Source organism: Sebastes umbrosus, chromosome 9, assembly GCF_015220745.1.
Source record: "Sebastes umbrosus isolate fSebUmb1 chromosome 9, fSebUmb1.pri, whole genome shotgun sequence".
Classification (NCBI taxonomy): Eukaryota; Metazoa; Chordata; class Actinopteri; order Perciformes; family Sebastidae; genus Sebastes; species Sebastes umbrosus.
Genome location: NC_051277.1, coordinates 9,645,951 through 9,669,989, shown reverse-complemented (window position 1 = coordinate 9,669,989; position 24,039 = coordinate 9,645,951). Strand labels below are relative to the sequence as shown.

At 40.3% G+C, this 24,039-nt stretch overlaps 1 protein-coding gene across 5 annotated transcripts in view; it reads left to right on the top strand.

The window, feature by feature from the left end:
• si:dkey-237h12.3 (teneurin-3) overlaps positions 1–24,039 on the top strand; it is a 175,908-nt gene that overhangs the window by 1,547 nt on the left and 150,322 nt on the right. For all 5 annotated transcript variants that reach the window (XM_037780026.1, XM_037780025.1, XM_037780024.1 and 2 more), the window contains exons 2-3: positions 13,216–13,685; positions 15,926–16,201. In XM_037780026.1, coding sequence (XP_037635954.1) covers positions 13,415–13,685; positions 15,926–16,201 — 547 coding nt within the window. In that variant the 5' untranslated portion in view covers positions 13,216–13,414. The remainder of the gene's footprint in view (positions 1–13,215; positions 13,686–15,925; positions 16,202–24,039) is intronic.

Genomic DNA, 24,039 nt, shown 5'->3' with positions numbered 1-24,039 from the left:
GGGGTGTACATTGCCTGCAGAGATAACCCGCTCAATCCACTAATAATTCAAGTGCTTACACACACACTTGCTAAACTGTACCAAATCTACGGGTTTCGGCCTCAGGTGCAAGAAGGTGGAGATTTCATCAGAGCCTTTGAATGCATTTGAAAAGAGGCCTGTAGGAAGGTTGTGTTCGCCACGGGTCTCAAATCCTCTTGGGTCAGACGTGCGCCTGCGGAAGCTACAACTTTTGGGGTTATATTTTTCTGCATTAGACGAGAGAGGAGCCGGTTGCCTGACAACCACTATGCGACGTGTAATTCGATTTTTTAGTACTAGTATAATCTGAGGAGTGTTGCTGTTAATTAATTAAACAAAACATCAGCTGGGTTCATTTCCTCCTTTTGTTGTATCTCGGCTATATACGTAACATTGTCTCAGTGCTTGGCATGAGCCGGAGAAGAGGAGCGTCCGATCTGATTTCACTGTGGTCGTGGATCAAGCTGTATACGCAATCTGCAAACACACACAATGCATCTGAGTCCACATGATCGCCCAGAAGGACAAGTATATCTGTCCAGCTAAATTGATTTATGGCTTTGGTGGTCCCTGAGTGCTGTTGAGGAACTGCAGCAGTTGAGGCAAATCATAACGCATGCTGCTGCCATCGTCTTGGACAAAATGGTGTTTTTTTTTCGTTTTTTTGTTAGATGAAAGAGGCAAGTTTTAGTGAAGTGGTCGATATTCACCTAATCTTTCGCCTTTGGCTGTACCGAGGGCCACGTAAGAACTAAAACTCCCAGAGTCTGTCTTCCTTGTGCCAACCCTGTAAAGGTATTACAGGAACACTCATTGGGTGATATTGAACATGTGGTTTTGTAGCAGGGCCCCAGAACATGAGTACAGCTTGTATTATCCTTTTTTTTCAAGGCATGGATAATAATTTACTTTCCTGAATCAAAACCTATGGCACCGATGGTGGCTGACACAGAATCCTAATAAATGTTTACACGTATCAGAAGCTCACTTTGGAGCGAGAGCAGTGTGAACAATGAGCTATATCATCACATTTGCACAGTTCTACGGTGAAAAGCAATAACCCAGTAGTAGTCGTCTGTGCCATAATGTAGCCGCACATCTACGTAGCACTGAGACATTTAGTGCTGTGACCCCTTATTGAGGCTTTAGCCTAATTCCTCAGCTTCAAACTTCATTGCTCTTTAATCCCACTAATCAAAGCAGGTGAGTACAATTTCTGATGCGGCTCGAGGAGCAGGAGATCCTCGAGGTGATTTCCACTACGCTCGGAGCTTAAAATCATCTAATTACTTCAGGAATATTATTTGAAGAACTGTGTACACAACACTGCCACTCCATGTTCCTATCCTTAAGTAATTTCCCCTTTCATTATTCCTGTGGAGAATTTAATATTCCATGTGATGAGAACTGCCTCCTTTAGAGATAATGCCGGCTTGAATGCTGGCCCTAAACAGTTTTATAGATCGTTAAGGGGCAATCAAGATGACTTCTCTCCCTCTGTGAAAAATAACTCCTCGAAGATGTGACTGATATGGAGGGAGAGTCGATGCACAGACCTGCAGCCTATCACCTTATTACTTGTTGATGCCGACAGTGGCTCAGAAGGATGACCTTATGAATTATAACATTTGATATGGCAAACAGCGTGGCCGAGTCGCCTGTTTCAACACATCAGAGCAAACATGTGAAGGTTAATGCAGCCTGACAAACTACCCACAGTTCCCCGGGCTCGACGGATCGCTTCCATGTCATATTTACTTTACATAATTGCTGCCCTCTAATCTGTTACTATTAACACACAGCCTGCCTGGCTATTGTCTGCTGCACTCTCTTTCACCTGTTTTCTCTCTCGGTACATTTTCCCTCACCTCCCGTGAGAATAGCTAGACATCATGATAAATAGTTGGCGTGAAAGTAAAGCATGCCATGATGTGTTTAGGATGGTGGGTGTTTTTTTTTTTTAAGAAATTGAAAGGCTCTGGGATGGCGAAACCTCCATCGGCGGACACACTCGCATATTTGCTTTTTAATGACCTTAAGCCGGAGGATTATTTGCGTTTGGCTCAGTAATGTGACACTTGCGGCAAAGTTTTTCCTGCAAGTTGCCAAATTATTGCTGAAAGTCACCCGAGGATTTGGGGGGGAGGGGCATTGCGTGCTCTTGAAATGTGCTTAGAGTAGGGATATTTAGTGACAGCACTTGATGCATTACCACTGTGGTCCTTAACTACATTGTATGCTGTACGAGAGAAGAAAAAAAAAAAAAAACATGGTATGGATGTGAGCAGTTTTAAGACTGTACGTGCTTTCTCTGAAGTCATGATGGTGTCTTTTGAAATCTCTCTGTATAACAGATTTGTATGCTTTTCCCCAATTCATAAACATTATTAAATTATAATATGGATGCCTCAAAGGGCTTTAGTAACGGCTAAGAATATAAATAGAGTTTTCTATTAACCTAAAGATGGATTTACATAGTATTTTCCATCCTAGATATTTGCTCAGTATAATGTGATACCTGCCATTGCATTTTGATTGGAAAGGAGAGAGGAGCGTTCTCAAGGGAGAAAGCTGCTATACCCGCCTCATGGCTATTGTAGGCTCGCTGCATGACCTAATGTGTTGTGCATAATACAAATTCATTCCTGCCTCTCATTGTGCACATACGTGCAAATGCGCTGGCAGTGCACGTAAGGGTTCACGGAGAAAAACCAGCCAGGGCCAGTAATTGTGGAAACCTTTCTTTAGCTGCGTATGGGTTACTTAAATCAAGAAAAAGTGAAGATTCAAAGCATGACAGCTCTTGGGTTTTGTTTTGAACATTTACTGCTGCTCTCCGGCCAAAGTAGGCTGAGATGAAAGCCACCTGCGATTAGCCGCAGGATGCCGTCCTGCTGGTCCGGCTCTGGGAGCAGCACCGCTTCACACTGTTGTATCCTACAGATTAACATTTATGGCTCAGCATGCCCTGGTGGACTTTCTGGGTCAAGACCAAGTGGCGAGATTGAGGAGTGGGCCTGACTTTGTAAGAGTACAACTCTCCCCGCGTGCGCCGGGCTGAGCCTGGCGGGGAGAGCCAAACAGAAATGTGCTTAGTTCTGTCATAGGGAGAACAAAATCGAAATGCATTGTGCTCTCTGCTTGTGAAAATTGCCCTGAGTGAATACCTGTGCGGTTTATAGCTTTGTGAAATACAGACATTATATTCCGAGTCAGGAAATGTTACATATTTAAAGGACATTACAAAGCGAGGACCTCCTGTCACTAACTACAAGTCACAAACAGATTTGCCCTATAAGTCATCATTATGCACTGTTAAGCTCACATTAAAATAGCATTTTTTTTCCAAGTTCTTTCTGCCCCTATAATTGCACAAAGCAATATCAGCCCTGGGGGAGGTTTTCCCAGAATAGGCTCAATCTGACAAGGGCTTCAGGTCTGGTCTTTTGTCGCCCCTGGACAGCCCAGTGGGACGTTGGGCGTCAGCTATGCTTGTCGATGGAGCAGCTTGACGGCCTCAAATAATTCCGTCGACGCGACCTCTGTGATGCTGAAAGCCGCAGGTCTGGCGGGTGACGAAGAGCGGTGATGTGGACGGACATGTGGCGCTGGTTTCATGCAGGGAGCCGGTCAGCAACACTTTCTCCGTCTTTTTATTGTCAGCAGGGTTGAGGAGGAAGAAAATATTGAATATCAGATCATTGAAGAGTGTAAAACCGGCGCCTCGGAGTCAGTGTAATGGTATACAGGCCAGCAATCTTTGACTTCCAGTGGAGAGCGGCGTGCATTCAGAAGTTGGTCTCCGCTACAGGGCAGGCTCTCCTAGTTTCACCCCTGGAAGTAGAGAAACCAGTGCGATGTTGGGAAATTTTCAGATTGATGTTTCTTTAATAAGGCTTGCAGTCTCTCAGTATTCTGATAGTGTGCCATCATGACCTACATACTCCTTAAAACGCTGACAACTGGAGAATAAAACCCTCCAGTTTCTTTATGTATAGTGTTTTTCTTTTAATGCGACGCCGTATGCCTAAAGAGAAAACGCACTCAATATATTATTCTCTGTAAAGTGCAAAAATTGTCTTCATTGTGTGGATGCAATTTGTATTTCTTCTAATTTCATATCATTGAAGTGCAGTATTTGATCCTTTTTGTAACAGTTATGTAGATGTGCATTGGAACAGCAGGTTAAAGCCTGCATTTGGTCAGATTTGATATTTTCCAGCAGTCACACCAGGGTGTTGCATTCCCATTGCAGTATGGGAGCTCTCCCTCATACTCTTCAGTTGTCTGCCACTGTTCTGTGATTGCTGTGTATACTCCTTCTCCCCCATGCACATGCTAAAATAGGGAAGGCCAGTTTGTTGTACAATCATGTGAGATGCATTTGAATGACACCCGATGTCAGCACTTTTGAGCATCTCTCTGTGTTTGATTTTTTTTTATCTGGTAGCCAGGATTGTATGCTCCCAGCATTTCAAATGTAGTTTGAGTAATGATTTTTTGAGCCTCTCTCTGCGTGCTACAGTAGCGCTACAATAACATCTCTAGATGTCCAGATGAGCAAGACCGATATTTGATTGAGAATTTGAAATTAAAAAAGGCACCGCTGTCGATCTTAATAAATAAGATACCTGCATTAAGATTTATTCTTTTGTTTACCAGGTATTTTGTTGGCAGATATGATGTGAATCCCATTCTCTCAATCACCCTCCGTGGCGTTGTGATCGCTCTGTAGCTTCATTACAATGCAGCTGCGGTTATCGCCGCAATTTAATTTATTTCCGTAACAATGGGTCGATCGTGGATTTGTCTGTAAATTGCCACAGGTCCGCAGAGTTGATTTTATTTTTGCACACCATGGAGTCAATTCATTATGAGTAAGCATTAGATGGCAATTGTTGACGCCGTCTTGCAAGATTCTCAATTAAGCGAATGTACATGAACATCATTACTTCCTCAGCTCCCCCGTGTGACAATAACACTACAGTGACACCAATTTGAGAGAATAGCAAACTGTGGCCCATTGAATTAAGACCGTCTGGTGTAATTGGGTGTGTGATATGTAAGGGAACACCTATTTCGATAAGAGCTGGGTTCAATACTAGTAGTCTTGGATACAGATAAACGCTGGAGCTTCTATATGAATGCACTCAATAACCTGCTATTACCATTTGAGATGGAGGGAGATACAGCAGAAGAAGAAAAAGACCCTGCATTTTTATATTCTGATTGTCCACACCTAGCAATTACATTTAAAAAAAGATGAATTTGGCTGTGCTTGTGGTTTTCCCACTAAAGATTCAATGAATATATAACTCATACTGTCACTGGTGAAGGGTTATTTGGGGGATTTGTAAACATCCCTGCTCAGCTTATTATGTTGTATCCTGGCGCCGGCAGATGCCTTTTTTTTATTATTTAATTCGCAGACAAAACAGCAAACAATAACATGGATAGGATTAGATGTTGACCGCTATGATTTACCAGTGACAGACAAGGAAAGTAAAAAAAAAAAAAAACTGTGTTCAACTCAGCTTTTTTTGGTGATTTGTTTTTCATAGTCACAGTGGCTTTGTTTGTCTTCTAAATGTGCTGAAACGATGAGGGATGAAGCCCCGAGCTCCATGTGCATGGAATAATCTGAAGTGGCTGTATCAGAGATTTGCATCACTTTACCCCACTTGTGAATATTCTGCATCATACACTGAGACAAGAGATTTAGGATGGAGCGGGATTTCATCATCTTCCTTCAGAGTCTCACTGAGTGTGGTAAGCTCATCCGTCACCAAGTGTGCTCAGGATACAGCTGCCACTGAAGTTTAATTGCCAGTAAATGCTGTCATGATATTGCGTGCTCTTTTTGTTCCTCTCTTTCTTTGTCTCTTTACCTGGCAGTCATATTTGAACATGAAGAAATAGCCTACAAAACCCCCCAAAACGACATGTGACAAGACCGTGCAACTCAATTAAACAAACATGGAAGCAGTATTTTATCACATCCCCCTAAAAACTTGCATATAGAAAGATCATCTAGTGAAAAATTGATCATCTTAAGTCTGATTGTCGTGTATTTTTAGGTAATAGTTCCACACTTCATGTTGCAGCATGGGACTTAGGCACTGAGCCTCGATAAAGAACGAACACAATCTGGTTCAGATGGCATCCAGAATTCACAGAGTCTGGGCAACGTGCTGCAGACAAACACTTGTGTGTCTCCAAAATCACTGGTGTCAGGGGGAAACAGGCAGCATCTGATGGAACACTGCCCTGGTTCTCCCTTCTCCCCTTCTCCAAGCGCCGGGAGGCACGAAAAATAAAATAAAAAAAAAAAAGAAGAAGAACTGAAGAGAAACTGAAAGAGGAGAGGGAGAGAGGAGCGTCAAGGAGGAAAGGGAGAGAGAGACTCGACAAGATGAATTATGCAAAGCTGTCAGAGGCGGCTATTGTTGGAGGTGCTGGCTGTGTTAAAGGGAGCCAGTCCTGATCTTCACCAGCTCCATCAACCACTCACACCACTCCCCATGGCGGAGAGCCGTCTGATCTGTGCGTCGGCAAATGGCCAACAACGAGATGAGGAGAGGGGGGGTTGAGGGGGATGGGCCAGGCCACTTGGTGACAGGTGGGTTGTCTTGGAGGGACACAACGGCAACGACAAGTACGCTCTTTATTACCGTTATTTACAGAGGTCACCGACAGGGAGATGTGAGCTGATTTGTACAGCAGCCCCGCGGAAATATAATTACCGAACAAAGGCTTAGTGAAGAGTTGCCATTTCAGCATTCCGGTCAGCGGTGGCTATACTCCTGTTTTGCAAAATGCTTTGTGTGCTGAAGTCAGGAGTGTGTGCCAGCTCACTCATAAGCTGGTGTATTTGTTTATTATAGGTTAATTTTGCATAGAAGTCTTTATCAGTTCCAAGATATCTCGGGAACAGGGCTCTGAGTATAACGATTACTTTCAAAATATCAGAAAATAATGAAAGAAAAATGTCCACAATTTCCTGTAGCTCAAGGCGATGTCTCAAAGTTACTTAAAAAAAAAACAGGTGTTCAATTTCTTATGATGTATAAAAAGTAAATCATCACAGTTGAGAAGCTGGATCGAATATTTGCTCGATAAATTTCTTTAAAAGCCCTGAAAACCTTATTTCTCAATCAGCTTCTTACTATGAGTAACGGTTTCCTACATGAACACACTATTTTCTGCTAAAGTTAGAACAGTTTTGTTTATTTCACTTGAGAGATTCCTGTATTTTTTTCTCTATGCTCTTTTACCTGGTTTGAAGCAAGGAGCGTAAAAAGGGTTACAGTTACAGGGAAGGGAGGGTCATGAAGTCACTGAACTCACATTGGTGCCAAGCTGATAGTATTCTACATGTATTTGATTGTAATAGAGCATATTTGTTATCAATAACTAACCAACCATCAAACTGTTAATGATATTTAACAATATTTCAGGAGGGCTAATGTTAGCCAGCTCTCTCGATAATGTTTCCTATTATTGTCAGGAGGCGGCGCTAATCGCCAAATTTGATAAGCCTCCATTAATCTAGACTTTTATTTTGGTACCTCCAAAATTAGAATGGTGTCACGACGACACAATGACCCTTCTTTCTTATATATATATTCCTTGGTTTGAAGTGGGCGGGGCTCAGTTGAAAAAAACATGATGTCATATACTTGCGTGCACCAATCAGGATGTAGCAACACTTGAATCTGAATCTGCTGATTGGTTCAGTTAAATCTGATCTAACCACGACCACACAGACCTGAAGAAGCAGGTTCAATTAGTTTTAAACTTACTAAATAATGCCTAGTGTTGGGATGGTTACTTTAGAAATGTAATAGGTTACAGATTACTAGTTACTCTGTTAAAAAAAATAATAAATAATGTAGGCTAACTATTTAAATTACTTCATCAAAGTAATGTAACTTATTACATTTGATTACGTTTTAATTGCTTCTCTAACAAATGTTTTAAACCTGGCAATAAAGCTGAAAAGTCCCTATAAACTTAAACTTAAACCAGGCAGTTCAAACAGTACTCAACACTGTCAAACTTTTATTAAAAATTCTTCAATATAACTTGAATTAAAATTGGAACAGAGCAATGGAATGAACGTTATATTCTACATATGAGCTTTTTACTGCAAATAATATATTCGGATGTAACCAACATTTTGATTAATAGCCTAACTGTATTTTAATCACATTTCTTTTTCCCTCAGTAACTGTAACTGATTACAATTACATTAATTTTGTAATTTAATTACTTTTACATGTAACTAGTTACATATGTACTTCCCAAGTTTTCAAATGATAAATAAATGATAATTATCAAACTGTAGTTTTCTGATGTAGGGCTGTTCAATTGTAGAACTGCAGATAATTATTATTTTAATTACTCTATAAAAAAATAGTAAAAAAAATCAAACAACCATCACAAGTTCCCAGAGCCCAAGGTGACATCGTCAAATTACTTGTTTTGCTCAACCAACAATCAAAAACTAAAAGATATCCAATTAATATAAAACTGCAGAAAATCATCACATGAAGAAGCTCGAACCAGAGAATGTATTTTACAGGAATACATTGAATTTGTCCTTGATGAATAACTTAAACGAGTACTCAATTGTTGAGGATTAATTTTCTGTCAATTGACATATCAATAAATTGATCACTTGTGTCAGCACTAATCAACTGACCAATCAATTCAGCGCCTTCTGCTTGTTGGCCTTCCTTGCTTGAAGCATCAGAAATATCTTTCCTTTTGGCGCTTTTGATGAATAACACACTGTATGTATACAGTTGCTTATTGGGAATAAAACAACATATTGCTTCCAGGACATCTTAAGAATGTTTCTCTCCCCTTTGGTCATCCTTCCCAAATCCCCCAGCTGGAAGCATAAAACACACCCGCTCTCATCTTTGATGAATAACTGAATGTCAGACATGAAACAAGTAAATCTCCCTTCGATCCTTGAAACCTCTCCAGCTGTCCCGAAGAGCCAATTGACTTGGACACCATTTCATCACACCATATTATACAGATGGTTTATGGTTTATGCTTCAAAGAAGTGCAGAGGTGTAGGACAGTACCAGGCGTCAGGGGGACTGTACTCAACTGGCACGGGAGTCGTTGGGACGTGTGGTGCTGCGCTGCGTAGATCATGAACTGTCTTTTTTTCCGTGCCTCACTGGCTCGCCAGGGGATCTCTCTGTGTGACACTAATTTTGCAGTGTCGACTGTTCCAGCGAGTGGTCATGGGTGACTGACTGTCCTGATTCGACTGTACGATCAAAGGTAAAAAGGGAATGTAGGAGTGAGTGATACTGGAAAAGTAAAAAAAAAAAAAAAAAAGGAACATGGGTTTATTTATTAAGAAATCATGATTTTACCTGCAATAATTTAGCTCGGACACATTAACTTTGACTTTTCTGTCTTCTTTTTACAGATTGGTGTGCATTAGTGTACTCTCAGTGGGGTAACTAAAGACAGATTTTGCATAATCAAAGCAAGACACACTGGCCTTTATTCTTCACAGCTTAAAGTAGTCTTAAGTTCATACTGTAGCTAAAACCTTTGAAACTCAAAGCCTGCAGAAACACAATAGTATTCCCCCCAAGAGCCTCTATGACCTTTTGTACATAATTTAAACTACCATGAATGTCTCTCTTGTATCCTGCTAGTGTCCCCATGTGCATCGCCTGTTGTACGGGCAGGACACTTTGATGAGCTGTGAAAAAAGATGGCACCTTCTGGCCCTCGGAGTAAAGCATAAATGTTTATACGGGGACATGCCTGGTCACTCGAGGGCTTATAGCTGATTAGGACACAAATCCAATTCCTCCTATAGCGGGGGGCTTGCAGCTCAGCGGGTAAGGCTGTTTCTCAGACGGCGAATCTCTTTACAAGTCCGTAAAAAAAGAGGGGGGGGGGATCGTAATCAGGGAGGCTTCTGGGCGTGTCTGCTTGCGCCTCATCCTGTACATTAATCTGCCAATCTGGACGGGTGTGTGTACAATTTCCTGAAAGTGATGAGATGTGAGTGAGATGTCCTGTGGCATCGTAAAAAACAAGTACGTGTGTGTGTGGGTGTTGAGAGTTGAGTGTCAGGGTTACAAGAGAGTGTGTCACTGATTGCATCTCAGCCCCATCGGGGGAACAGAATGATATCCAGCGACTCCGGGAGAAGGGGAGAGAAAAATAAGTTGAAGAGGCCTCGAACAGCTCACAATTTTCATTATCCCTGCATCCTGTACTCCACCCGCGACTGCTTCAGTTTTTTGGGGAGTCTCTCCGGGGCCGGCGCTTTTTCTTGCAGCGCGACAATATACGCTATCCTGGCTTCATCGGAAGGTTTTGATGCTTGATGTGAAACGAAGTAGATCTCATTTGGGGAAAGAAGGAAGTCTGATACTCTAGTCTTACAGCTCAGCCAAGAGCGAAATGAAAGTGGTGTGTGTGGCAAGTGTGTGTGTGTGTGAGCGTTAGGAGGCAGTGGAAAATGGCTGGTAATAAACACTCCTGACACACCGGGGCTCCCATCCACTTTCCACTCAAGGGTTTTTTGCGGATTAGTCACATTCTCTCCCCCACCTCCCCCCTTGTCCATATTTTAGAGCACTGTCTCCACCTGTGAGAGTGTCTCCTTTTAAAGTTTTCAACAAGTTAAAGATTTTAACCCCTGATCTATCTGATGGTTGCGTCCACAGAGCCAAATTCTGTTTTTGTCTAACGTGATGCATATACTCATACAGAGAGGTTGGGATACATAGCTAGGTTATGGGCAGGGTGTGACATTGCTGTCATGGACTGATAAACCAAGAAGTATTTTGATAACTACATGTCACATCACTCTTCTTCTTGCTGTTTTATGTGTATATTTAAGCCCTTGGTTAACACACATGCTCACATCGGTTAAATGTTAATTATTACTTGAGATATACAGTTTAGAGCGGGGATTCTTCTCGACCTTTTTTAATTTAAGACACACTTCTGATTATTTAAAAAAAAAATCTGAGATCCACTTCCCAAATAAATGAGAAAGAAAACACAACATGTAAAAAAAAAAGTAGAACAAATATACTGGGCTGTAAATATGTTACGCCTCTATCAGCTGTAATGAACAAAATAAATATTCTGCTTACACATCACCCATCACTGCCTGCCATTATGAATCCTAATTTAATGTACTCAGGGTCATATTTCCTCACTACACGCTTTGGAGCTTTTACTGGAGCGGGGTTTTCTCTAGGGCTGACCAGAATGCTTCGAAGCTTCGACTATTGCCATGGTAATCGACTTCCAAATCAGTATTCAAATGCTTTTTTTGTTATAAAAGTATGTAATAAACAAATATAAATCCCAAAATACCCCATGAAATAAGGAATAATCTCACAACATTATTTATATTCAACATTAATTATTTATTTTCTTGTGTGTAGAGGTGCGTGTGTGTACAGTAGAGATAGACAGACCAAAGAACATGTCAGCCTGCTGCACCGTGTCATGAAGCTTTGAATAACTTTGAATATTTGTCACCGAAGCTTCGAAACACAAACAGTGGTATCCAGGACAACCCTATAGTAGTTGTTTCTCACATCACTTTTTCGTTTCAAAAACCGATCCGAGGGAACGTGAGGTAGCTAACAGTGGCGAAACACGTTTATCTACCTGATGAACTGGACATTGAAATGATGCATTTTTTGATACGACGTTTTTTATTCATGTGAATTCTTGAGCACATTAAGACATAAAATAACTATACTACTGAAAAATAAATTCCAGTTTAAAGTACAGTTTAAAGAGTTCAGTTCACCCAAATTACAAAAAAAAAATATATTTTTTCTGACTGTTTTCAAAAAAAAAAATGTCAATGCTTTGAGTATCTTTTAAAAGTTCCATTCACCTCCATTGTAATGGGGTGGACGCAGAATTTCAGACTAATATCCTCATGGTAAGATATCACACAGAGACAAATGGTATTTTTCATAATTTAGGAAAACAAATCCTTTATTTTTTTGTTATTATGTCACACATAGGGCTACATGATTCTGGTCAAAATGATAATCCCAATTATTTTGATCAATATTGAGATCATGGTTATTAGTATTATTCATTAATTGATTTATTAATTGGTTATTTTATGGTTATCGATTGCTTTCATGACCATGTTGTGCTACATTCCTGCTAACATACAAATATTTGCATCAAAATAAGATCGGTCCTTATTCACAGTGCATCTCCGAGTAGCAAAATTTACTCTGGACTCCAGACGCTACATTCAGGAAAGTTTTCCACAGGCTGCCGCTGTACAGTGCACACGCAGCAGCATGACAGCTCCCCAAAAGTGAAGCCAAAACTTCGACGTTTGCGACGACGCCCCCTGGTGGCTGGCTGTTAGTTTAGGAAGCGCTTGATTTATGCAGCGGAGTTTCCTATGAGCGGAACACGCATTTTAAACATCAATATTGCAGTCGATCATGTTCATTTAATTGTGGGAGGCCAAAATCATGATCGAGATTAATATTTAATTCATGTCACAGGCTGGTAAAGTAAAAAAAAAAATAAAATACATATTCATTTTTTTCATTGAAACATGTCATCTCACTTGCTATCATTACAGTTATGTGTGCAGAATCTGACACTGGGTTAACATGCATACCGTGGGTCCAAATTAAAATTCTATATGAGTTACAGTTTAAATTAAAAATTAAAGCATGATATGATTGTGTCAAAAAGTCACTCGGCACCGTGATGTATTGATTTATCCGTCATTTAACCAGCATCTGACACTCGGTGGATGTTAATTTTGGACTGTCGTCATGGGGAAATTGAAAGGATCAAGATTTTTCATTCCAATATTATTGTGTGAAACTGCCACTAGTTTCACTAAAAGTGCTTTTTTTTGCTCGATGTGAAAAATGTGGACAACTTTATAAAATCAACGTGGTGAAAATGAACTTGGTTTTCGAAGGCTAAAAGGAGGCAGAATGAGGAGGTGATCTTCTCTTAAGAGAGGAAGTCATGTATGACAAGAGTTCACGGGTGAGGTTTCAGGGGTGTTGAAGTAGCGGTGGGGGTGGGGCACTGAGAAAGGGGATAAGTGTGTACTTTTGAAGATGAAGCAGATGGATTAGTGTTATCTGAGCTCCTTGCTTCCTTTCCTCCTCTCTGTCTCTCTTTCTCCAGGTGGAGTGGGTGGAAGCCTGACTGGACTGAAGAAGAGGCCACCAGAGGTTAAGAAGTGGGGAGGGCAGTTTGGGGGTACAGAATCCCAACCAGAGGAGGAAGAGGAGGGGAGAGAAGAGTAAAATAATCCAGTGGCGAGTCTCCCAGGAGAGCGTCGGCGGTGAAGGGGAGGGAGTTGGATACCCAGCATGCAGGCAGCATGGAACGGGTGAGGGAGCAGCGGCCTTTCTGCTCGCTGTCCAAGAGCCAGAGAGACCGAGAGAGATACTGCGAGAGAGACAAGGATAGGGAGCGCCGTTACACCGCCTCCTCGGCTGACCGCGAGGAGGGAGCCTGCCGCGTACCCACTCAGAAATCCTACAGCTCCAGCGAAACGCTCCAGGCCTTTGACCATGACCCCACACGGATGCTGTTCGGAGGCAGAGTCAAGGAGATGGTCCACAAGGAAAGTGCAGAGTACAGCAGGCCAGGTTAGCAAGAGCAAATCTTTACTCTGTTTCTTTTTTTGTTCAATATTTGTCAGATGAATCTTCATAATATGAGCTAAGTAGTGTGGTTATTGAAACTGACATAGATAAGTTGAAGACAATTATATTTAGCTTAAAAGCTCACATTATCAGCGTGGTTGGTTGGTGACCTCGGCTACGAAAAGTGTGATTAGCAGTTAAAAAATGTCTGTTTTAATTTAGGAACTTACAGTTGTATCTCTCCAGTTCTGGAGAGGAAATGTGAGGATAATTCTGAGATTCCACTTTGTTAGACAAACAACAAAATCCTTATGTGCATTCATTGATGTTTAGCAGTGTGAAACGTCTTTAGTAAAATGAACGTGGATGCAGAGATTTTGTTGTGTTTACTAAATTCTAACCATTTTACAGTTTCATCTTCCACTAATTCTGTGCAAGTTTGACAAGAAATAACTATACGATGCCAGGATGTCAGACAGCGGTAAACACAATTAGATGATATCAAACAAAGGCACAATTTAGTGTTACTAAATTTTCTGAGAAAACTCCCATTGGCTGGGATACAGTGGGCCACTATTTTCATACCTTGTTGGACCACGTTAAAATAGTACAGGGAAATGCTCAGTAAATAACCCTGTTCTTTAATTGGCTGTTAGAAACTGCTCTAATTTCTGTAATTAAAAAGTTTGAGCAGTTCATTCTATTTTATGGCACTCCTTTGGCTCATAAGATTGCAATTAGAAAATCTATCCATTACTCCCTTACATTTTCTTGGTGCTAATTGGTGCCCATTTCAGAATTAATGGGATTATGATGAAGTTGTGGGAAGAGTGCTATTGTTCTTTATTCCTTTTTAAAATGTGATGTCAACGACGGCTCTTTACATCACAGTAAATGTCAGATTTAATGTTACTCATCTGGTAGAGGAAAAAGAACATATTTTTGCGTAAATGGGTGTGTAGATACTCTATCTGCTCATTGTGCTGTGTGTGTGTGTGTGTGTGTGTGTGTGTGTGTGTGTGTGTGTGTGTGTGTGTGTGTGATGGTGTATGAAAATGTCTCTATCTAATGATCATTTTAAATGATATGGATTTTCATGTGAAGAAATCTATTTTCCTGTAGCATTTTAACATTTTCAGACATCTCCATTTTCAGACGTGGTACACTTACTTTGAAAGGGATTTCCTGCACCATTTCCAGCGACAACAAATAATACATTAAAAAAGGGATACAATGAAGGAAAATACAAAAATCCACTCACTCTGTGACCTCACATTTGACATGACATTTTTTAAAATATCAGATAATGATGAACATATTTTACATTGCACAGCATTTATTTTTTTTAGGGAGTTTTAACACGTCTGACCTTGAAATCTGAATAGTCATAATCAATAGAATTGCAGCACTAAGGATTTATTTTGTATAAGTGAATAAATGTTAAATATGTTTTACTTTCAGATGAGTTTATCTGATATCATTTACGTCTAAAATACATTTAAATAAAAATATATAAAAAGGAAGGCTTTATCTAAAATGATTTCAAGTACATGTTGATCACATGAATAATAATTTTTGACATGGACTATCAGTGTCATACTGACCAGATGGCAATAAAAAAAATATTACACATGGATGACTAGATATGGGTTTTGAATAACAGATATGCAGTGAGTCAAATATTCAGAATATTTTCTTATTAGTTCTGGAGCTTCCTAATGAGGTCAACATGAGGTATTTTTGTTTATTGGCAATATTCCTGCTCCTTAAATTTTATTTATTTATTTTTGCTTATATGCTGCAGTATCTTTGAAGGCTTTGCAATTTTTTTTTATTACTAGTGAACACCAGAGGCTCAAGTAATTCCAAATGAAGAGACCAACAGATTTATGGTAATAATTTATTATGAAATGTACTGTGTCTGAAACAGTTTCTGAAAACAATTAATAATACATTTTCATATGTGTAGATGAACATAAGAAGTTTGATTTTAGGCGATTTGTCAAAGTGGGTCATGTTAAAAAGCTCACTGTGATTTTACAGTAGGTTAAAGAAAATGCTTTTTAGCATCTTGGTAGGTTGATGAGTGTGGGCGGATGTTATTAAAGCTTTAATTCAATGATTACCCCCCTCCTCCGCCACCCTGCTCTTAGGTTAAGTGGTTTTTTTTAAGGAGCCCTGCTCTTGGCCATAAACCGTGTTGTTGATTGGTTTGTTAACTTTACAACTTCTGTCATTCACAGGGCAGACGTTTTCGCTGAGGCAACTCGGAATCTGTGAGCCGTCGGCTCGCAGGGGCTTGGCGATCTGCCCCGAGACGGGCCTCTCCCACCCGCTCAGCAGCTACTCCAGAGGACCGGTCGCTACAGAGAACCATGAACCTGTATCACCGGAACGTACCATGACACTTTGGGGAACGGGTGCAAAGTCTGGGCAGGATTCATGCCTCTCCAGTCGCTCTAACTCAGCGCTCACGCTCACTGACACGGAAATGGACAATAAATCGGACAATGAGATGGGTGAGTACGGCACACTTTTCATTCTTTAATCTTAAAATGCGTATTTGGTTTGCGGATCGTGCTTTCATCGCTTTTCAAAGGAGGGGAGGAATCGGTGTGTAGAAAAAGGCAGCAGTGGGTTGGATTATGGTCGGCGCTGGAGACAAGGCCCTGATTGGTGGAAGGAAGTGGAAGCGCGATTGGTTGGGGCTGGGTATCTGGAGAGGCATTTGCAGCTGCCTTTCTTCGGATCAAAGGCGTGATTCCTCGCTGCACGCGGAAAAGAATTTGGCCTTCCGATTGAGTAGTTCCTAGTCACCTGGTCCTTCTCCACAGGAAGCAAAGGAGTTTGATAAAGTTTCCCCATGGGCTAGCGTATAATCAAAGATAGCTTTGTGTGCCTCACTCTGAGATTTTGCTTGGAAATTCTGCAGTGGTTGACTGGGCATGCACAATGGCTGATTAAATGGGTACAATGGTTTGAAGTGCAAATTTGATCATGCTGGAAATCTGAGACAGAGGATTGAGGTTCTCTGTTTGAAGAGGGCAAATCTTTGTTGCTGCAATGCATACAAGGTAGCTGCATATTGTTGTTAAATTTACACTTTTTTAAACATTTCTTTATGTTTTCTTGTTGATTTGTTTTCCATTACTTCCTGGAAGGTTAGTTTGCAGTTTGGAAAATCCTTTTATATCTCTTGTAATCTGCTTTAAAATGGCATTTAGTGCTGCTTTTCAACAACATTTATTGAAATGCATTGCATCTTTTCAGCCTCTTCTCCAAGTCAGTAACATTTCCCCCCCCTGTCATTGAATTTATCCTCAGCCTCATATGTTTTAGTGTAAAGCTTTAAAAGTTCCTCTCTGGCGTTGAGTGCTCCTGACATTGTACGCCATCCATCATCATCATAGTGTGAGCCATCACCATTAAAACACATTGAATGTAAAGCTCTAATTATTTTAAGAAACCGATGATCTCAAAGAGTGGCAGGCAGTTAAAATAATTAGGGTTGATCACACTGGCAAGAACATTAAATAGAGGGTAAAAAGGAAAATGTCTTGTGTTTCGTGTGCAATCAATTTTTATTCTGAAAACATTGGCCACAGTCTGACATTTGAGACAAGTCATTTTCTTAATGGTGGTATTCATCATAGTGAGTTTCTCTCCGGGGGGTGGGGGTGAAGCTGAGTAAGTATTTTACCTTTATCCAAAACGCCGTCAGAATCCAAACCCAAGTATTTGTTCCAGCGTCTGGCCTTTGCTTTGGCCCAATGCACCGTATACGTTTATGAGTCACTAAAAGCTCGCCCTAACCACAGAGGTGGCGATAAACATGACCCTCACCTCCTTAGCGCTCGACTCCAGTCATATTTGTTGCTGTACATGCCAAGCACGAAACCATACACACCAGTCATGGCTCCATTCTCCAGGACGACGCAGAGCTTCAATAGGTTCTCTATTGAGCTTCGATTGCACCTGCCCCCCTCCACTTAAACTGCTTGAGCACGCACACACACACACACACACCAACCCTACGCCCCCTCTGGCATACCTCCTCTGGAGTTTCTTTTGGAAACGTCTCAAGAAGCTGCTGCTGATTGGCTCTAGTTAGTACAACGTCCCACTGGGACTTTATCTAACTCGCTATTGTCTCAATTAGTTTCATTATAGAGGAAATCAACAATACCTGCTAGATCTTTATCCCAGGTGCCATGCCTTTTTAATCTAACAAAAGCAAAAAAACATCTAAGAACTAATTTATGTATGTAAGTGTATGTTTGTTCTTTTAACTGCACATCATTTTAATATGCTGGAAATGTACAGTAGGGGGAACAATGAGAGTCGTGGTGTGATTTAAAATTCTCTTTTTTTTTTTTTTGTTAAACTATTTTCGGAGCTCCTTCATGTCATCTATGTTTTGAGCCGCAGCAAAGGAAAACCTTTCCCACCGTTCCACCTGTATAGATCTTGGTCGCTTTTTGTTTTTTCTTTTTGTCAGGAGGCATTGCACTTTTGACTTTCACTATTTAATGAAGCAGCTAAGAGAAATGACCCATCCAAAGGTTTCCATCAACTGAATATGCATGCAGAAGCTCCGACAAGGGGCCGTTCAGCCCCACTTATTCATAAATGAACTCAATATTTCATTCTAATTCGCTCTGTTCAACAGAGTGTTCGACACAGACAAGTACCCAAAGCCTCTGCACATTCACGGAGAGCGCGCGGCGTCTGCGAGTGTTAACCTTCGTGATTCAAGAATAAGAGGTCCACCTTTTTAAGAAATAAAACTAGAGTGGTCATCCTGTCGAGCGGCATCTTTGAATTATCCGCTAAGTGCAGCCACAGAGTCAGAATGAGAGTGGTTGTTTTCTTAATGGTACATTTGTAAGTATGTTTTTCAATGTCTCAATAATAGAGAGGACCCAGCCAGTGAAAGAGCTGTCAGTGAAGTTCTGTGCAGTCAATGGTTTTTTTAAGATCATGTGTCAACTGTTTAAAAAGGTTTATCGACATTTTTACATCTCTTGTGTTGTAATATTTTTTTTAAAAGCCAAGCCCTAATTGTATTAGTGCCTCATAATATAACCATTTATATCAGATTATTTATGACATAACATGAAGTTGTCGGATTTTTTTTTTTTTTTTAATGAAGGAGGAAAAGAAGAGATCTGTTAAGCAGCTTTCATTGATTTTACACTTAAGATAATCCCCCTGCCAGTAATAGAATCCCTTGAAAACAAAATTGATTGATTTAAAGTGTCCGTTTTATTGGTTTTCTAGTTGTAAGAATGTCCATGTGATCCTCAGCAGTCATTTTTTAGATCTCAATAGAAGACACCATCCTGTTTACATTTAGTATTTACTATATAAGCAGTACACAGCATAGCTTGCTTTTATACCAAAGAAGCAAAACAGAGCCTTCATTTCTATGCACTTTTAAATTTATTTATACATAATTTATTTCTCTTTTTAAAAAGCACATAAAACTTGCATGTGGAAAATTCACTTAATTTTGAAAATATATAAAAATAAATTATAAATAGGTCATAATTTAATTTTAAATATATCCATGCTTACAGTGATATACTTGTACTTAATAAAAAAAAAGAAAAGTTCTTTTCTCCATACATCCCTATACCTGACAGTGATAGCTAGCCATGCACAAACACACACCCACTCATACATGCATACGTATATACACAAGCATTTGCATATGCTCACTTACTGTCTTGTGTTACATTAGTGCTGTGACATGTAGCAGCTGTATGGTGTTGGAACTTCATGTCTGTGGGGAGCGTAACTCTGCTAGAAGTGGCACCCCGATGTAGAAAAAGACATGTTTGCACTCAGCAGTTGAAGTGAGACAAAATGGAGCTTTTAAACAGTTTACTGGAAGTTAAATTCCTCTTCTCAGTCAACATTTTTGAAAGGATGTTAATTGCTGTAGATTAGAAGAAAAACAAGCCATCCAACTAAAGCTCCATTCCCTCAGCAACAGTATAATATAGTAACTTCATATAATGCATTAATTACATCTGCATTATGTGAAATTAATTTATATGGAGTTATAGAATTGATTAAAATCGCTCGTGCCCCAGTTAGTATTCTAAGATTTTTTTTAAATAATTTATAACGCTTTTATAATTTAGCAAAATCAATGGATTCAGTGTGTTTGAAATATTCTTGTATTTTTAATGACAAAAGTATCCTCCTTTAGAGTTGCCCTTCAAACACCAATTACAGAATGAAATACCAAGACACGTAGCTGGTTTCATAATGTGACCTCGGTCTTTACTAAAGCATTACTTGTAATGCACGGGTTAGTATGTGGGTCATTTGTTGTCCTTGGGTATTTCAGTCCCACGCAGGCCAGCAGTTGTCAGTGTGTAATGTGGAATTTGTTTTAATGTCTTGGACATTGGAAAATAGATGATATAACTATATACACTCTTTTTAAATGCTCTGTAATAGATGGAATGCAATTTTGTCAATTTATTAGAGTTAAAAATGCCTATTCAATTTAAGATTTAAAGGGTCTTATTGATAACATTTTTAGGTAGATGAATATTTAAAAAAAATAATAATATATCTACAGAGCCTTTAGAAAGGTGACAAATAGGGCGCCTGGCTAGCTCAGTCGGTAGAGCGGGCGCCCATGTGTGGCCAAGGCTCAGTCCTGGCAGCGGTGGACCCGGGTTCGAATCCGGCCTGTGGACCTTTCCGCATGTCATCTCTCTCTCTCCCCCTTTCCAAGACTCTATCCACTGTCCTATCAATAAACGCTTAAAAAATGCCCCCAAAATAATAATTTAAAAAAAAAAGAAAGGTGACGAATGAAAGTATGGCTTTTGCTGAAAAAAAAATATGATTGTGGATTTATCAATTTAAAAATTTCGGCAGGTCCAAAATATGTTTTTCTATTTATCTGTGGAATATATCTGACCTTTGGTTCCCACTTCTATCAAGGCATGTGAGCCAATAGCAAAACAATGTTATCATGTGGTATCTCTGGGTCTTCAGTTAGTGCGGAAAAAACTGATAAATGTCTGAGATTGACAGTAAGTGCCTGGCAACGACATGTTGTGAAGTAAATGCAATGGAACAAGGGAGGGAGAATATGAGATCTAATGTTATCAATAGCACATTTAAAGCCTCAAAAATACACACAAAATCATGTTTAGCAATGTCAGTTCTGGTAACAAAAACTGAAGACAAACAGCAGAAAATGTTGTCATATAAAAAAAAAAAGAAGCAAACATATCACCTTGTGAACAAAGCCAACTCTGAGGCAGACACTTCCAACGGGGGCCACCATTCTGCGGTTACCGGTTCCCTGTAGTGCTTTCTTGCAATGCATTTTTAATGTTTTATATTATTAAATTATTATAGTTTAGGTTCAAGTGTTATCCTGATATAAATATTCATATTATAGACCACGAGGTCAACCTATAGCTGCTGTGCAAACATGAACATGGAGAAAGGTGTTTTTTTCCCTACCCTAATGTTGACTGTGCTGCCTTCAGAATCAATATTATACCCCTCATAAAACATGAATGACTGCACGGAACAGAAACATAGCATGGCCCAGTTGAGTTGTATTCCTAATAGGGTGTGAAAAAGCGCGCACTGACTTGTTAGGTACTGCAGCTACAGCACTGCAGCACACCGTGACAGGCAGCCCTCCTCGGCTGTATAAACCGTCACACATGGGGTTTATTGTTTGGTGGAGGGGCTTGGCGTCTGCTGACCTCTGATTAGGAGAAAGGGACTTCCACCGCGACGCCTGTCACCCTGTTTTTTAAAGAAGCATCACTTGCTCTGGCCTGCAACTTCTGTCCAAAGTAATTTCTGAGGGGGTGAAAAAAAAGTCCCTTTTTGATGTTTTCATGGAAGGATGGCCAGAGTTGGCTGCACACGTTCATGTCCCCGGACTGTTTACGAGGGGATGTATCAAAGAAAATAACTTCAATTTGTCCGAGTCACAGGTCCACATTGCAGTCGTACAGTCGAGTGTAGCGCACAGATTCATTGTGTGAACAGTGCCAGTAAAGGTTAATTAAATCAGTAGAGGAGTCACAGCAACGTGTGCTGTAGCACAGCAAGCACCAAAGGCTTTTTGGGTGGGAGTATGAAAGCATATCAGACACCCTCTAACATGCTTCTCTGTGTGTGCACATATTTCGTGTTCCCTCACTCTGCATCTCTCCTGTCTCACGTACACACACACACACACACATGCCCGCACACACTCGCGTATCTCACTTTGTTTCACCGCATCTCTCTAAGATACGAAAAAAATCAAGCAAAAGTGCAGACATTTACACAGGCGTGTGCGCGCGGGACGTCACGCTGACGAAGGTGACACGCCATCTGTCAAACTCCAGTCTCAGATCTGCGCCTTGTATTGTGACAGTGGAATCAGCCTATTGATCGTCGCAGGCAGAAATCCTCCCTCGCCACTTTCATAATTCAATATGGCACAAGCCCGACCACAAAAAGAATAAATAACATCAGAGAGTTTTTTTCTCTGGTCAAAAGGGCTGACCATCTGTGATGTTTTTTTGAAGAACGCTCCAAGACTGGCAGGGAAAACAGTTTCATCATTTGTTTAATAGGAGCCGGGAAGGTGTCGGAGCTTCATCTCGTGCCTCGTCAAAAAAGAGGAGCCGCGCTTTTGATTGCCATCATTTATTGTCATCACTTCCCTGCTTGCTGCCGCTGTCACCGGTTAAGTGCTCACATTGTTAGTGACAGGGTATGCGGGATGTGGCGGTGACGCGCCGAGGTGTCAGAGCAGGTGTTGTGCTCATCAGTGTTGTGAAAAAGATTTCTATTTTGGAGAGGAGTTTGGAGAAAGCCTGGAGGAGGTCGTTGGCCTGTTTCTTTGCAGAGCAAAGGTCGGTGACATTTGAACCTCCGTCAGAGCAAATGACAAACTGACCAATATCGGAATTTCGATTTATCCTTTTTGCTGCTCGAACACCGTGATGCATTGCACGTGTGAGATGTCCTCTTGTCTTTTTTGGTGGAGTATATCTGCGTGTGTAGACACATTCTCGTGAACACATCGACACAACATGGTGAAAAAGTTTCCACTCACACCACAGCAACCCCCTACAGAGTGGATGATCTGATTAGACTTTGGAGTGTATTGCTGAATAAATTTGCACATTAATAAGGGAAAACAGATTTTCTTGAAACTACTATATCCCTTCTATGCGGTGAAGATAGAGTTCCTACTTCCATGTGAAGAAACATTAGAAATATTTGATAATGAATGCATTCATTATCTTAAATCATTGGCACGACTTGTGTGATGGTAATTATGGCTTGATCTGAGGTAATTTTTAGAATTTCTTTTTTATCCAGAATTTGAATATTGTGCTACATCAACATTGCAAATAGATATATTGCATTTTCAGTCTCTATTTGGAGGGTTTAAAGGGGACATATCATGCTAATATTCAGGGTCATACTAGTATTTTGGGTTTCTACTAGAACATGTTTACATTCTTTAATGTTCAAAAAACAATTTATTTTTCTCATACTGTCTGTCTGAATATACCTGTATTCACCCTCTGTCTGAAACAACTAAGTAGTTGAAGGCAAATAATAGAACAGCTTGAATAGTCTAGTAAGTTCAGAAAATTACCTCACTTTACTGTAATGCAGCCTTTAAAACCAGGAAAAGACAACACTTATGCCATATTACCATATTACCATATCGAAAATCTAAAACAATATCTAGTCTAGATATTGATAACTGAAAAAAGTGAGTTCATCCTGATATGTCCTCTTTAAAATAGGGATGCTATTAATGCAAATGCTAGTTTGCAATTAAGATATATTTGTTTCAATAGGATTAATCATTTAGTCTATCAACATAAGAAACAAATGTCCATCACAACTTCTCAGAGCTGAAGGTGATGTCTTCAACTGTCTTGTTCTGTCCAACTTACAGTCCAAAACTCAAATGTATATTCGATAGACAGTGACATAAAACTGAAAAAAGCAGCAAATCCTAACATTTGAGAAGCTGGAACCAACAATTTGTTGGCCTTTTTTTGCATCATAACTGACTCAAATGATTAAACTATTATCAAAATAGCTGATGATTAATTTCCTGTACTCCCAGTGATGGATTAATCAACTGATTGTTTCAGCTTTAGTCCAAAGGTTGACACTCAACTTACTATGTCGTGCCCGTAATTTGCCAGTAAGAAGTCCAGTTTCAAGTGGTGCACTTGTGTGTAAATGAGTGTCTGGGTTAATCTGTCAGGGTTAGTGTTACATTAGTCTCGCATAGCCAGACATGTCTCCACACTGCCAGCGCTGGAGAAAGGTCTGCCGGATCATA